The 16,563-nt window shown below is 46.2% G+C and overlaps 1 protein-coding gene across 1 annotated transcript; it reads left to right on the forward strand.

The window, feature by feature from the left end:
• The first annotated feature begins 919 nt into the window (after positions 1 to 919).
• On the forward strand, positions 920 to 16,344 carry SULT2A1 (sulfotransferase family 2A member 1). The gene is made up of 6 exons (XM_031659105.1): positions 920 to 1,181; positions 3,268 to 3,478; positions 5,388 to 5,514; positions 8,026 to 8,120; positions 12,570 to 12,747; positions 15,529 to 16,344. Exons 1-6 carry the CDS (start codon positions 1,030 to 1,032, stop codon positions 15,639 to 15,641), a joined length of 876 nt encoding a protein of 291 aa, XP_031514965.1. The 5' UTR covers positions 920 to 1,029; the 3' UTR covers positions 15,642 to 16,344.
• Positions 16,345 to 16,563: the final 219 nt, after the last annotated feature.

Genomic DNA, 16,563 nt, shown 5'->3' on the forward strand with positions numbered 1-16,563 from the left:
TTTTTTTTTTTTTTTGAGGGCGGGTCTGGCTCTATGTGAGCTGGGGGTGCGGTGGCGGGATCTCAGCTCACTGCCAACTCCGCCTCCTGGAGTTCCGCGCCATTCTCGGCCTCAGCCTCCCAGTAGCTGGGACTACAGGCATGCATACCATGACTACTTTTATTTCTTAGTAGAGGCGGGGTTTCACGGTGGTAGCCAGAATGGTCTCGATCTCTGACCTCGTGATCACCGTCTCGGCCTCTAAAGATGCTGGGATTACAGGCTTGAAGGAGCCACCGCGCCCGGCTAAAGTTGTACTTTAAAAATTTACTACAATATGTACATTGCTGATATTTGTACTTACTCTTTTTTTCTCTAGAGTGGAGGTATAATTATGTGATATTTCAGAAGTACAGATACATGATTCAAAAAGACTCAGAAAGGGAGAATAATGTATCTTTGATCATGAATAACTGATTAGTAATTCTTGCCTATATTTTCCTGATAGCACATGACAAATGTTTCTAAGGTAACAAGATGAGAACAGATAAAGATTACGTGGTGTTTTCGATTTGGAGAGAAATATTTTAATTTTTTGATGCAGTTACAAATTATAATGTATTCATATTTGTGCTTTCTGTTAGAATAGACGATTGCAGGGTTGTTTAGATTTTGTGTTGATTCTTGAGGAAAAGCTTTTTCAGTTTGCGCTCAAACCTTAAGAAATAAATTCACCCATATTATCAAAAAAAAAAATATTTGTCCTTGTGTTTCTTATTGAATTTGTAGTTCAGTCTCATGAACGCAAACTCAGATGACCCCTAAAATGGTCTCTAGATAAGTTCGTGATTGCTCAATATCTTCAATCTTTTGAGTATAGGTCACACTATACCTCTCTTTATCAGCAAGTAAACTTTACAACAAACATGTGACAGGCTGGGACAAGGTTAAAGATCGTTTTCTCCTTGCTGTAAAAGCTGATCTGCCTGCAGCCGCCACAGCCTCCAGCGGTGTCCACAGTTGGAACCCACGCAGGAAGAAGTCATCGTGATGTCGGACGATTTCTTATGGTTTGAAGGCATAGCTTTCCCTAATATGGGTTTCAGATCTGAAACCTTAAGAAAAGTACATGATGAGTTCGTGATAAAGGATGAAGATGTAATAATATTGACTTACCCCAAATCAGGTAAGGAGGCAGAATCGTGAACTGAGAAAGGCGGTCCATTCGGTGCATGACTGGAGTGCTTGCTTTATGTCAGACAGGGCTTTAAGGGGAAGGGAAGAATGCGTAATACCACTGACAATCAGAGAAAAGGATTTAGTCAGGAAATTACGCAGTAGGATGAATGTTCAGAGGGGTAATCGAAGGTATTAGGAGCATCCACAGGAGTGAATCCCAAGGCAGATTCAGGTGTTTGTTTGGTGGCAAGGGGAGGAAGGATGACTGAGGATGACCAGTGATGTCCTGAAAGAAGAAACAGCATTTAAATGGAAATGGGAAGAATGAGTATGAAATTACTTGGTGGGGAGGGATATTTTCAGATAGGAGAATCATCAGGGACAATGGCCAGGAACCACAAAAGAGCCTGGCAATCTCAAGGGGCTTAAAGATGAGGATCGTATGTCTCTGGGAGTGGGGCTGTGGATGGAGGGTGGTAGGAGCACTGCGGATGGGGTGAGGATTGAGGCTGAAGACATTGGAAGTGGCATGGGCCTGAGAGGCCAAGAGCAATGGAAACTTATTAAGAGGATTTCAGCAAATAGCCAAAAGACGGAAGCAACCGAGATATCCACTGACAGGTGAGTGAATAGACAAAATGTGGTTTATAGATATGATGGAATGTTATTCATCCTTGAGAAGGAAGAAAATTCCCATGCATGCTACAACAGGGATAAACATCAAGGACATTATGCTAAATGAAAGAAGCCAGTCACAAAAATACAAATACTATGTGATTCCACTTACATAAGGTACCTAGAGTCATCCAGTCCGTAGAAACAGAAAGTACAGTGGTGGCTGCCAGGGACTGAAGGGAAAGACAAATGGGGAGTTGGTGCTGGCTCTGCATAGAGTTTCGATTTTGCAACACAAAGATCCTCTGGAGATTGGTTGAGTAACAATGGGAATATACTTAACACTTAACACTACGAAACTGTAGGCTTAAAAGCGGTTGACAGGCCGGGCATGGTGAAAGCTCCTTACCTGTAATCCCAGTACTTTGGAAGGTCAAGAACTGAGCCATCGCCTGAGGTCAGGGGATTCAGAACCAGCCTGGCCAACATGGCAAAACAACCCGTCTCACTAAAAATGCAAAGTGTCAAAGATGTTGTGGCACGTCTGCAGTTCAGCTACTTGGGAGATTGACCAAGAATCACTTAGACAGGAGTTGGAGGTTGCAGTGAGCCAAAAGATCGTGCCACTGCTGGATTGACAGAGCAGACTCTGTCTCAAAAAAAAAAAAAAGTGGTTCATAGCTGGCTACGATAGCTCACTGCAATCCCAGTGCTGGGGAGGCAAGGTGAGCAGATGGCTAGCAGTCAAGTTCAAAGACCAGCCTGAAGGCAATATAACGAGCCTGGTCTCTACAATAACATTTTTTTAATTGGCCAGCCGGGCGTGGCTCACGCCTGTAATCCCCAGCACTTTGGGAGGCGGTGGGCGGATCACGAGTCAGGAGATCGAGACCATCACAAGCTAACATAGATAATCCGTCTCTCACAAATACAAAATTGGCATGATGGTGAGCCAATCCAACTCAGGAGGCTGAGGCAGGAGAATAGCATGAACCTTGGGACAACACGCAGCTTGCAGTGAGCAAGATCATGCCACTTTTCCTCAGCCTGGGCAACAGGGCATCTGTCTCAAAATAAATAAATAAATAATTTTAAAATTAAGGTTGAGATGTTGCTTTTCATTGGGTTTTTTTTTTGTTTTTGTTTTTGTTTTTTTTTTTTTGAGATGGAGTCTCGATCTGTTGCCCAGGCTGGAGTGCTGTGGCACAATCTCGGCTCACTGCAAGCTCCGCCTCCCAGGTTCAAGCAATTCTCTGCCTCAGTCTCCCAAGTAGCTGGGATTACAGGTGCCCGTCACCACACCTGGCTGTCGCTTTGCCTTTTATTGATTGGGATTTCACCATCTTAGCCCAGGTCTTGAACCCCTGACATCATGATCACCTGCCTTGGCCTCCCAAAGTGCTGGGATTACAGGCGTGAGCTACCGCATCCGGCTGAGATGGTACATTATATGTTATGTATATTTTACTGTAATTTTTTTCCTTCTTTCTCCAGGAACAAACTGTGGTTGATTGAGATTCTCTGGCTGATTCACTCCAACGGGGATCCCAAGTGGATCCAATCTGTGCCCATCTGGGAGAGATCACCCTGGGTAGAGACTGAGATGGGGTATAAATTACTCAGTGAAGAGGAGGGCCCACGTCTCTTCTCCTCCCACCTCCCCATCCAGTTATTCCCCAAGTCATTCTTCAGCTCCAAGGCCAAGGTCAGTGCATAATGGTTAAGACGTGTTTGATCAATGACTTTTTTTTTTTTTGGAGGCGGAGGTCTGGCTCTGTCGCCCAGGCTGGAGTGCGGTGGCCAGATCTCGGCTCACTGCAAGCTCGCACCTCCCGGGTTACACCATTCTCCTGCCTCAGCCTCCCAGTGGCTGAGGCCACTACAGGCCATACCTGGATTTTTTGTATTTTTAGTAGGGCGGGGTTTCACCATGTTAGCCAGGATGGTCTCAATCTCCTGACCTCATGATCCACCCGTCTCGGCCTCCCAAAGTGCTGGAATTACAGGCTTGAGCCACCGTGATCAATGACTTTTAAACATTGATATGCCTAAAAGTCATCTGGAGATCTTGCTGAAATGCACTCTCCTTCAGCAGGCCTGTGTTGTTGAGACCTGAGATTCCGTATCAGGTGATGCCTATGAGGCTGCTCCCAGAACAGTCCTTGAGTTCAAGGGTGTAGACCATTCCACAGATTACCCCAGCCAGATTTAAACCAGGGATAGGGTGAAACAATAATGCCAGAATCTTAGAAAACCAGGTTCTACACCCAACCAGAATGTATAGCCATATGATATTGCTAGATAACCACCTTTGGTTGCCCTAAAAATTAATTAGCCAATCCAAATTCAACAAATGCCTCCTGCCACATAAAAGACACAGAGGTGTTCCCATGGGAAGCAGCGCATTCATCAATCAATGCCTGTGTCCAGGGTGACTGCTCTGGTGCCATGCTGAGCTCTGTACCCACTTCGTCTTACTGTGTTTAGCTATGTGTTGATATCAGCAGCCACATGCATCTCCCATGGGGCTGAGGGGTGATCACAAGAGGGACTAGGCATAGCCCAGACCTTGCATGGCTCAGACTGCTTCTAGAATCATACTTTCCTGGAAGGTGTTTATTGGTGTGTGAAGAAGTTTTTTTTTTTTTTTTTTAGACGGAGTCTCGCTCTGTCGCCCAGGCTGGAGTGCAGTGGCCGGATCTCAGCTCACTGCAAGCTCCGCCTCCCAGGTTCACGCCATTCTCCTGCCTCAGCCTCCCCAGTAGCTGGGACTACAGGCGCCCGCCACCACGCCCGGCTAATTTTTTGTATTTTTAATAGAGACGGGGTTTCACCGTGTTAGCCAGGATGGTCTCGATCTCCTGACCTCGTGATCCGCCCACCTCGGCCTCCCAAAGTGCTTGGATTACAGGCGTGAGCCACCGCGCCCGGCCTGTGGTTCGATCGTATCTCACTGCAACCTCCACCCCCGCAGGTTTAAGTGATTCTCCTGCCTCAGTCTCCTGAGTAGCTGGGACTAGAGGTGTGCGCCACCATGCCTGGCTAACTTTTGTATTTTTAGTAGACACAGGGTTTCACTGTGTTGGCCAGGCTGGTCTCGAACTCCTGACTTCGAGTGATTTGGCCTCCCGAAGTGCTGGGATTACAGGCATGAGCCACCATGCCCGGCCAAAGTCTGACTTTTTTCACTCAAAGTAACGTCTGTGAGATTTATCCATGATCTTGGGCATTGTACATGGATAATATTACTACATATCTATGAATGTAGCTTAACTTATGAATTTATTCTCCTGTTAATGATCTTTAAACCATAGTACACAAATATACATCACTCACCTTTGGAAATCTTCCATTTGCTTCCCGTTGTGAGCGGACTGTAATATCCCAGAGGGAAGGAACGATGCTTCCTTCCTCCATTGTTATATTCCTAGTGCTGTGACTGCTTCACAGGCACGTTAAATTCGATGAGTGAATGCAGTAAGTAATTTATTAAAATAATCCATTGATATTATCAGGCATTATCCAGGAATTGGCGTTTTCTCCATTTTTATGAAGATACATAAGAGTGAGGAATGACTGTACTGATTTTTCATTCTCCCATTTTTCCGTGTAAGGTGATTTATCTCATGAGAAATCCCAGAGATGTTTTCGTGTCTGGTTATTTTTTCTGGAATAGCGTGAAGTTCGTTAAGAAACCAAAGTCATGGGAACAATATTTTGAATGGTTCTGTCAAGGAAATGGTGAGTGTTCTGCAAAATATGGGGGTGTCTGGAGTCTTCTATCCGACCTCATTTAACATCCAGCCTCACATCTCTAGGTCTCACCAACCCATGGGTTGAAGGGTCCACCACCTCTGGAAGCCAAATCTGCTAAGTTTGCTTACTCTCCCGCATAGCAGCAGAACTCTAGTCACCCCCTCAGCTTGCTCCGTGATAAACCATCCTAGCTATTTTCTACGTCTCTAGAACCTCCAGTACTAGCACAGGAAACTTACATTCTCCTCTACTCTCCTAATGTGTAGATTTCTGGAAGTTAGTTTTTCACTGGCTTCCGGGACGACACAATCCTGACCTTCCGCCATGTTTTTCTGATGCCTCTTTCCAAAACCCCTCTAATGTTCTGTTTCTATCTATCTGTCTCAGAACTGTTTGCATGACTCTGGGATCGCTACACATTTAGTTATGCAGAATTCCTGGGCTTTTTCACTGCTTTCCAATTGATCTCAAAACTCTATGGGCCTGCATCTCAGCTGTGATGTGTCTCTCAGCAATACACCAGCTACAGATATCTCCATCAGAGAGAGCCACCGATGCCTCTATTTCAGTACACTCAAATTTGCACACCTTTCTGGCCAGGTGCGGTGGCTCACGCCTGTAATCCCAACACTTTGGGAGGCCGAGGCCGGTGGATCACCTGAGGTCAGGAGTTCGAGACCAGCCTGGCCAACATAATGAAACCCTGTCTCTACTAAAATTACAAAAAATTAGCCGGGCATGGTGGTGGGCACCTGTAATCCCAGCTACTCTGGAGGCTGAGGCTTGAGAATCGCTTGAACCCGGGAGGCAGAGGTGGCAGTGAGCCAAGATCATGCCACTGCACTCCAGCCTGGGCAACAAAATCGAAACTCCATCTCAAAAAAAAATTTTTGAACACCTTTCTCCTATGGGCGAAATGGTTTCTAGTGCACCTTTACCTTACTCCACCCCTCACCCAAAGGCTAGCATGAGCCTAATATTTCATAAGCATCCTCTTTTCCCATCCCACTCCCCTGGACCCATCACCACTTTCCTTTCTCTAATTATTAATCAAGTCCTACCATCTTGATTAATATCTTCATTCTGGTCTCAGCACTTTGGGAGGCTGAGGCAGGCGGATCACCTGAGGTCAGGAGTTCAAGACCAGCCTGGCCAACATGGCAAAGCCCCATCTCTACTAAAAATACAAAAAATTAGCCGGGTGTGGTGGCATGTACCTGTAGTCTCCAGCTACTCGAGAGGCTAAGGCAGGAGAATCGCTTGAATCTAGGAGGCAGAGGTTTCAGCGAGCCGAGATCACTCCATGGCACTCCAACCTGGGTGACAGAGTGAGACTCTGTCTCAATAATAATAATTAATAACAATAATAATAATGTATTCCATACTTGACAAGTTCTAAGAGAGACCATCTTAAATGTTGTCACCGCCCCGACAAAAAAAGGTAAGTATATGAGGAAATGAATATGTTAATTAGCTTGCTTCTGTCTGATATGGTTTGGCTGTGTCCCCACCCAAATCTCGTCTTGAATTGTAATCCCCATAATCCCTACATGTTGCAGAAGGGACCTGGTGGGAAGTGATTGGATCATGGTAGTGGTTTCCCCCGTGCCGTTCTCATAATAGTGAGTGAGTTCTCACGAGATCTGATGGTTTTTTTGTTTTTTGTTTTTTGTTTAGAGCTTTAGGGTTTTTTTTTTTTAATTTTTCTTTTATACTTTAAAAAGGTATAGGGTGCATGTGCACAATGTACAGGTTTGTTACATATGTATACATGTGCCATGTTGGTGTGCTGCACCCATTAACTCATCATTTACATTAGGTATATCTCCTAATGCTATCCCTCCCCCTCCCTCTACCCCACGACAGGCCACCATGTGTGATGTTCCCCACCCTGTGTCCAGGTGTTCTCATTGTTCAAGTCCCGCCTATGAGTGAGAACATGCGGTGTTTGGTTTTCTGTCCTTGCGATAGTTTGCTCAGAATGATGGTTTCCCACTTCATCCATGCCCCTACAAAGGATATGAACTCATCCTTTTTTTGGCTGCATAGTATTCCATGGTGTATATGTGCCACATCTGAGATCTGATGGTTTTATAAGTGTCTGGCATTTCCCCTGCTGGCACTCACTTCTCCCTCCTGCTGCCTTGTGAGGAAGTAACCTTGCTTCCCCTTCCATGACTGTAAGTTTCCTGAGGATCCCCTAGCCATGCTGAACTGTGAGTCAATTAGACCACTTTCCTTTGTGAATTACCCAGTCTTGGGCAGTTTTTCATAGCAGTGTGAAAACTGACTAATACACTGTCATTTCACAATGCATACATATTTCAAAACATTGTGTTATATACTGTAAACATATACCATTTGTTGGTACCCTTTGACCAAGTTTCATTCAAGTTTTGTCAATTATACGTTAACAAGCTGGTGGGGTATATAATAGATTGGATGCTTGCCCTCATAAAATGTGTAACCTATCACTCTTTCTGCCACTCCATGCAGTGATCTATGGGTCATGGTTTGACCACATTCACGGCTGGATGCCTATGAGAGAGAAGAAAAACTTTCTGTTATTGAGTTACGAGGAGCTGAAACAGGTAACCCCATCATTTTTAGAGTCAGTGCACACCCTCTCACCATGTCCTTACTTCCCCTAAATTCTCTCCATCGCGCTGTGTCTTCATGCCACCCTCTCAGTTAAAGTGGAGCCTGGTGAAGAGTCACGAAGAGTGGGATTAACTCCCTGGTCTTCATTGCCCTATTTCTGGTTGACCCTTGCCCAAGCTTCATGCTCCTTACTTCATCTTAAAACATCTAAGCCAGGCACTTTGGCTCACTCCTGTAATCCCAGCACTTTGGGATGCCGAGGCGGGTGGATCACGAGGTCAGGAGTTCAAAGCCAGCCTGGCCAAGATGGTGAAACACCATCTCTACTAAAAATACAAAAATTAGCCGGGCATGGTGGTGAGCACCTGTAATCCCAGCTACTCAGGAGGCTGAGGCAAGAGAATCGCTTGAACCTGGGAGGTGGAGTTTGCAGTGAGCCAAGATTGTGCCACTGCACTCTAGCCTGGGTGACAGAGCAAGACTCTGTCTCAAAAAAAAAAAAAAAAAAAATCTAGAGACTTTGGAAGGCCAAGGCGGGCCTAGCACTTTGAGGCCAGGAGTTTGAGACCAGCAAGATTCCAGTCTACAAAAGAAAAAAAAAATTAGCCAGATGTGGGGGTGCACACCTCTAATTCCAGCTACTCGGGAAGCCGAGGCCAGGGGAATCACTTGAGCCCATGAATTCGAGGCTGCAGTGAGCTATGATCACACCACTGCACTCCAGCCTAGAGCAGCAGAGCAAGACTCCAGCTCTAAAATTTAAAATAAGGAGCATGTTCCATGCATTGAGGCAGAGTATGATGTCTCCTGCTAGCACTGGTGTATGTAAAAATTTCTCTGGGTGAGACCTATTTTGCTGCTGATAACCAAGCATTGAGAGGGCACTGGAAGAGAGGACGGGACTGGGTAGAAGTGGTTTATTTCCAGAGATGGTTCCAAGTGTCTGACATCTCAGCTTGGCTGGTATGAACAGAAATGAAGGCATGCAATCAATTTATCTCACTATTCTGAGATCCAAGTACTGGAGTGAATAGTGACCTAGGGGAAAAGCTATCAAATGATACTCAGAACCATTGAGTGATTAGGCCATTGAAAGAACAATTTGAGGCCGGGCTCAGTGGCTCACGCCTGTCATCTCAACACTTTGGGAGGCCAAGGCAGGTGGGTTGCTTGATTCCAGGAGTTTGAAACCAGCCTGGCCGACATAGCAAGACCCCGTCTCTACTAAAAATACAAAAAATTAGCCGGGTGTGGTGGCGGGCACCTGTGGTCCCAGCTATTCAGGAGGCTGAGGTAGGAGAATCACTTGAACCCGGGAGGAAGAGGTTGTGGTGAGCCGAGATAATGCAACTGCACTCTAGGCTAGGCGACAGAGTGAGACCCTGTCTCAAAAAAAAAAAAAGAAAAAGAAAAAGAAGGTTGGGCACAGTGGCTCATACCTGTAACCTCAGCACTTTGGGAGGCCGAGGTCAGGAGTTCAAGACCAGCCTGGCCAACATGGTGAAACCCCATCTCTACCAAAAATAGAAAAAATTAGCCGGGCGTGGTGGCACACACCTGTAGTCCCAGCTACTGAGGAGGCTGAGGCAGGAGAACTGCTTGAACCCGGGAGGCCGAGGTTGCAGTGAGCCAAGATCACACCATTGTACTCCAGCCTGGGCAACAGAGCAAGACTCTGTCTCAAAAAATAAATAATAGTAATAATAAGAATTTTTTAAAAATAAAGAAAGAAAAAAGAACTTGACCTATTAGTGGTATCTTACAGAAAAGAGAAGATAACACCAACATTGGATTTTGTTCCACCTGAGAGACGTCACATCCCAACACCTTCCTCTGGCTCCTACTGTCCAATCCTCTATGGCCTATGGCCTGAGCATGAATTTCTTTTTTTTTTTTTCTTTCTTTTTTTTTTTGAGACGGAGTCTCGCTCTGTTGTCCAGGCTGGAGTACAGTGGCACAATCTTGGCTCACTACAACCTCTGCCTCCCAGGTTCAAGCGATTCTTCTGCCTCAGCCTCCCGAGTATCTGGGATTACAGGCGCCCACCACCACGCCCAGCTAATTTTTGCATTTTTAGTAGAGATGGGGTTTCACCATGTTGGCCAGGATGGTCTCGATCTCCTAACCTTGTGATCCGCCCACCTTGGCCTCCCAAAGTGCTGGGATTACAGGCGTGAGCCACCACTCCCGGCCTTTTTTTTTTTTTTTTTTTTGTTTGTTTGATTGGGTTGGAGTCTCACTCTGTCGCCCAGGCTGGAGTGCAGTGGCATGATCTCGGCTCACTGCAGCCTCTGCCTCCCAGGTTCAAGCGATTCTCCTGCCTCAGCCTCCTGAGTAGCTGGGATTACAGATGCACGCTGCCATGCCCAGCGAATTTTTTTTGTATTTTAGTAGAGACAGGGTTTCATCGTGTTGCCCAGGCTGGTCTTGAACTCCTGAGCTCAGTCAATCTGCCCACCTCAGCCTCCCAAAGTGCTAGGATTACAGGCATGAGCCACCGCACCAGCCTTTTTTTTTTTTTTTTTTTTTTTACACAGAGTCGTGCTCTGTCACCCAGGCTGGAGTGCAGCAGCGCAATCTCAGTTCGTTGCAATCTCCGCCTCTCGGGTTCAAGTGATTCTCATGCCTCAGCCTCCCAAGTGGCTGGGATTACAGGCATGCACCACACCATCTGGCTAATTTTTGTGTCTTTGGTACAGATGGGGTTTCACCACGTTGGCCAAGCTGGAATAAATTTCATTTCTATTATGAAGCCCTTTGTAACAAGTTTGGTGGCCACCTCAGATACATGATCCCATACCTTCCTAGGATTTTCCCTTCAGATCACACAATGAACTTATTTTAGTTATTTCCACAGTTATATGTCTTCTTATTAGATAACCAAGGTTTATGAAATACAGAAAACAAAGCATTATGGATTCTAAGAGTAAGGCCTACGATTCAAATAAAGTCCTTCTGGTTACAATAATCCATTTTGTTGGTCAGCTGCGGTGCAGTGGTTCACGCCCATAATCCCATCACTTTGGGAGGCTGAGGCGGGCAGATCACCTGAGCTCAGAAATTGGAGCCCAGCTTGGCCAACATGGTGAAACCCCCTGTCTACTAAAAATACATAAATTAGCAGGGAGTGGTGGTGCATGCCTGTAACCCCAGCTACTCAGGAGGTTGAGACAGGAGAATTGCTTGAGCCTGGGAGGTGGAGGTTGCAGTGAGCTGAGATCACGCCACTGCGCTCCAGCCTGGGCGACAGAGTGATATCTTGTCTCTAAAGAAATACATAAATAAAATCTTACAAATAAAAATCTATTATCTTAATCTCCTAGGTTCATGAACCTAGTCCAATTACTGAGATGAAATATAAGAAGATATTGTAAAACTCTGTGTGTTATTCAAAAGCTAGTTACGGGAAACAGTACTATCTGACAGCGCAGCTGGGATTTGAAATCTAAGCGCTTAAGTCTCTGTCAGATTCTCCCTGAACCTCTCCTTGCTAACCCTGATTACTGTCTAGAAGCCTCTCTAAACGTCTCTTAAGAAACCCGAGGCTCTGTGTTTTATTGTTAAGTTGTCCTAAGCTCCACCACACAGGAAAATCCACAATGATCCTTGCATCTTTTGTGGTTTTCCGGATGGTTTTGTTTTGTTTTGTTTTCGAGACAGGGTCTCACTCCACTGCCCAGGCTGGAGTACAGTGGTGCAATCACAGCTCACTGCAACCTCAACTTCCTGGGTTCAGGTGATCCACTCACCTCAGCCTCCCAAGTAGCTGGTACCACAGGTGTGCGCCATCATGCCTGGCTAATTTTTGTATTTTTTGTAGAGACAGAGTCTCACTATATTGCCCAGGTGGGTCTAAAACTCCCGGACTCAAGTGATCCGCCTGCCTCAGCCTCCCAAAGTGCTGGAATTACAGGCAGGAGCCACGGTGCCCAACCCATCCTTGCGTCTTTTACATACTTCATGCCCTCTCTTCTTTACCTTTTTTTCTTTCTTTCTCCTAATTGCATTCAACTCAATCCATTCTCACGTCTGCATGTTGTTCCTCTCTTCCTCCTCCTCCTCCTCCTTCTGCAGTCCCCTCCTTCTCATCTTACTTTTTTTTTTTTTTTTTTTTTTGGACAAGATCTCACTCTGTCACCAGGTTGTAGTGCAATGGCATGACCTCAGCTCACTGCAGCCTCCACCTCCTGGGTTCAAGCAACTCTCCTCCCCCAGCCTCCCGAGTAGCTGGGATTACACGCACCCACCACCATGCCCTGCTAATTTTTGTATTTTTAGTAGAGACGGGGTTTCACCATGTTGACCAGGCTGGTCTCGAACTCCTGATCTCAAGAGATCCACCCACCTCAGCCTCCCGGAGTGCTGGGATTACATACATGAACCACCACGCCCAGCCTTGTTTTTCTCTTTTGTATCCTCTCTTGATTTTTCTTTTTTAGGACACAAGAAGAACTGTAGAGAAGATCTGTCAGTTCCTGGGAAAGACGTTAGAACCCGAAGAACTGAACTTAATTCTCAAGAACAGCTCCTTTCAGAGCATGAAAGAAAACAAGATGTCCAATTTTTCCCTCCTGAGTGTTGATTTTGTAGAGGAGAAAGCACAACTTCTGAGAAAAGGTAAAAGAAAATCCTTTCGTTTCCAAATATACCAGAATACATGGCACACATGCCTATGGTCACAACTGGGCGCTAACAGTTGAGATGAAAGAGTGCTTCTTTTTTTTTTTTTTTCTGAGATGGAGTCTTGCTCTGTCGCCCAGGCTGGAGTGCAGTGGTGCAAGCTCAGCTCACTGCAACCTCCGCCTCCAGGCTTCAAGTGATTCTTCTGCCTCAGCCTCCTGAGTAGCTGGGATTACAGGCACACGCCACCGTGCTGAGCTAATTTTTGTATCTTTAGTAAAGACGGGGTTTCACCATCTTAGCTAAGCTGGTCTCGATCTCCTGACCTTGTGATCCACCCTCCTGGGCCTCCCAAAGTGCTGGGATTACAGGCATGAGCCACGGCGCTCGGCTAATTTGTCAGCTTTATTTGCTCATCACCCAGAACACTTGTCCCATGGCTTCATCAGGGAGCCTCTTCTCGTGGTACTGATGTGGGCTGTAGGCGCGTAGGGAAAGTTGGTTCTGCCTGGGAAGGTTATCTGACTTACGTGAGGTCATTGAGGTTCTCTCTCCTCCGAATGTGACATGAGCATTATCCATTCTACAAACAGTGACCAGGTAAACGAGCAACGCTTGCCAGATCTACAAGCTGTGATTCACCTGAGAAACGAGGACAAGGACGGGGTTGGGGATGGCCACAGTGCGACTGCCCCACTGATGAGTTAGGGTAGAGATCTTTGCCCTGGACAAAGAAATGTGTGAAGGAAGGCTTCATCCGGTAAAGGGAGAGAAGGGAGACTTTGCTGTCAGACGCTGTAAGGTGCCAAGATGAATGGAAATGTCTATTGCATGCAGTGAAAGAATCCATTTTTCCAGGGCCAGGTGCGGTGACTCATGCCTACAATCCCAGCACTTTGGGAGGCCACGGTGGGTGAATCACCTGAGGTCAGGAGTTCGAGACCAGCCTGGCTAACACGGTGAAACCCCGTCTCTACTAAAAATACAAAAAATTAGCCAAGCGTGGTGGTGGGTACCTGTAATCCCAGCTACTCAGGAGGCTGAGGCAGGAGAATCACTTGAACCTGGGAGAAGGAGGTTGCAGTAAGCCGAGATCATGCCATTTGCACTCCAGCCTGGGCAACAAGAGTGAAACTCCGGCTCAAAAAAAAAGAATCCATTTTTCCAAAATCCTACAGTTCTAATATATCTGGGACAGTGCTCCACGGAAGAAAAGAATTAAATCCTTCAAATGACCCAGAGTCTTGGGCAATTGTAAAAGTAAACGTTGGTCGGGTACGGTGGCTCACGCCTGTAATCCCAGCACTTTGAGAGACCAAGGCGAGTGGATCACTTGAGCTCAGGAGTCTGAGACCAGCCTGGGCAACATGGTGAAACTCTGTCTCTACTAAAAGTACAAAAATTAGCCATGCATGGTGGCGCACACCTGCAGTCCCAGCTACTTGGGGGAGCTGAGACATGAGAATCACTTGAAGCCAGGAGGCAGAGTTTGCAGTGAGCCGAGATTACAACACCATACCCTGCTCACACAGAGCGAGATGCCATCTCAAAAAAAAAAAAAAAAAAAAGAAAAAGTAAATGTTGAAATGTTGAGACTTCATATAACTCATCTATATTAGGGATACATGACATACGCATATACCACAGAAAGAAAATACACAGAGCCTGTCCTACATGATATGTGTTATGAGGTGAAAGACAGCAAGGATGGGGAGTGACCTCTAAACTGGGTGGTGAGAGAGAACCTCGCTGAGAAACTTGAATTGGAACAAAGACTTGAAAGAGGCAACAGGGCAAGTCATAATAATCTGAGACAGCAGCATCTGGCTATACATGGACACCCACCTCTGAGGAATGGGGATGCCTGTCATGTTTGAGGCGGAATCAGAAGTCCCCGTGTGAGTAGAGTGATGGAGAGGGTAGTTTTAGGGGATGAGCTCAGAGAAGCCACAGGGGCTGGATCACCTGGAGCCCTGTAATCACCTCCAGCACTTGTACTTGAGTGAAACCGAGAGTCCTTGGAGAATCTGAGCAGAGAAGTGACATGATCTGGGATCATGAGGGCTGCCATGCGGAGACTAACTTATGAAAAAGAATGATCAAAAGCAGAGACCAGGCTGGGCACAGTGGCTCACATCTGTGATCCCAGCACTTTGGGAGTGCCGAGGAGGGTGCATTCACCTGAGGCCGGAGCCCGAGACCAGCCTGGCCAACATGGCAAAACCCCATCTCTACTGCTACAGGCACAAAAAATTAGCCGGGCATAGTGGCAGGTGCCTGTAATCCCAGCTTTTCAGGAGGCTGAGGCATGAGAATGCTTGAACTCAGGAGGCAGAGGTTGCAGTGAGCGGAGATGGCGCTACTGCACTCTAGCCTGGGGGAAAAAGAAGACTCTGTCTCCACCAAAAAAAAAAAAAGAAAGAAAGAAAAAGAGCAGAGACCAGTTATAAGTGTACTGCAATAATCTAGGTGAGAAATGATGTTGGCTTAGGTCAATGTGGTAGAAACAGAGGTGGTGAGACGTGACTCGATTCTGGACATGCCAGATGATATACTGACATTATTGCTGAGGAATTGTACACAGGATGGATGGGAGAGAGGAGAAGGTAGGAAATCGTTTCCAGCTAGGTGAACGACTATGTGGCCAGGCAGGACAAAGGCCCACCATGAACCATCGGCCATTCTGCTGTGTTATCGACAGTGTCCATGTCAGGTGCCTGGTGGGAACGGACCAAGGAGATGTGTGATGTGACCTGAGTTTCTGCTTCATGTTTCCAGGCATATCTGGGGACTGGAAAAATCACCTCACAGTGGCCCAGGCTGAAGCGTTTGATAAACTGTTCCAGGAGAAGATGACAGATCTTCCTCGAGAGCTGTTCCCCTGGGAATAGCGTCCAAAACACTCTGGATCTTATATGGAGAATGACGTTGGTTCTCCTGTCCTTGTACATGTACCCGACTGGGGGTCATTGCATAAGACTTATTATTTTATCCTGAAGCCTTAAATATCAAACCTCTGCATCTCTGATCCCTTCCTTGTTAAAAGTTACCAGGCTTCCCGCCGGGCACGGTGGCTCACGCCTGTAATCCCAGCACTTTGGGAGGTCGGGGGGTTGGGGGATGATCACGAGGTCAGGAGAGCAAGACCATCCTGGCCAACATGATGAAATCTCATCTCTACTAAAAATATAAAAATTAGCTGGGTGTGGTGGTACGTGCCTGTAGTCCCAGCTACTCAGGAGGCTGAGGCAGGAGAATCGCTTGAACTCAAGAGGCGGACGTTGCAATGAGCCAAGATCGTACCACTGCACTCCAGCCTGGGTGACACAGTGTGAGTCTGTGTCAAAAAAAAAAAGCCAACCAGGGTTCAGAGAACCAGGGTTCAAAGCCCAGGGATGCAGAGGTTGCAGTGAGCTGAGTCACGGCATCCCAGACTTTTTTAAATGCTTGCAATATTTCCAACTTACAGAATGCTACAGGAATAATGTACGTACTACCTAAAAGGATGTCTAAACATTTTTTAATAAAAATAAATAGCTACAGTGACAGATTTTAGAGCAAAAATTAGTAATAAAAATAAGAAATAAAATTACAGAAGCACTTAAGGTTCCATTTATTTTCGTCACATGTATCTCCACAATTTATTATTACTCTAACCTTAAGGAGGGCAATTTCAATCTAATTTTATCCTCTTACTCTGTGTTGTTACACCATATACAAAAAAATGGTGTTTATGGAGGCTTTTAAAACTTACATAAGGCCAGGTGCGGTGGCTCACACCTGTAAACCGAGCACTTTGGGAGGTCGAGGGCA

This window comes from Papio anubis, chromosome 20 (genome assembly GCF_008728515.1).
Source record: "Papio anubis isolate 15944 chromosome 20, Panubis1.0, whole genome shotgun sequence".
In the NCBI taxonomy this organism is placed as follows: Eukaryota; Metazoa; Chordata; class Mammalia; order Primates; family Cercopithecidae; genus Papio; species Papio anubis.

Coding starts and splice junctions, on each gene's coding strand:
- SULT2A1 (XM_031659105.1), top strand. CDS start 1,030: ATGTCGGACGATTTCTTATGGTTTGAAGGCATAGCTTTCCCTAATATG. Junction 8,121..12,569: donor GTTACGAGGAGCTGAAACAG/GTAACCCCATCA, acceptor TTTCTTTTTTAG/GACACAAGAAGAACTGTAGA. Junction 12,748..15,528: donor AGCACAACTTCTGAGAAAAG/GTAAAAGAAAAT, acceptor TCATGTTTCCAG/GCATATCTGGGGACTGGAAA.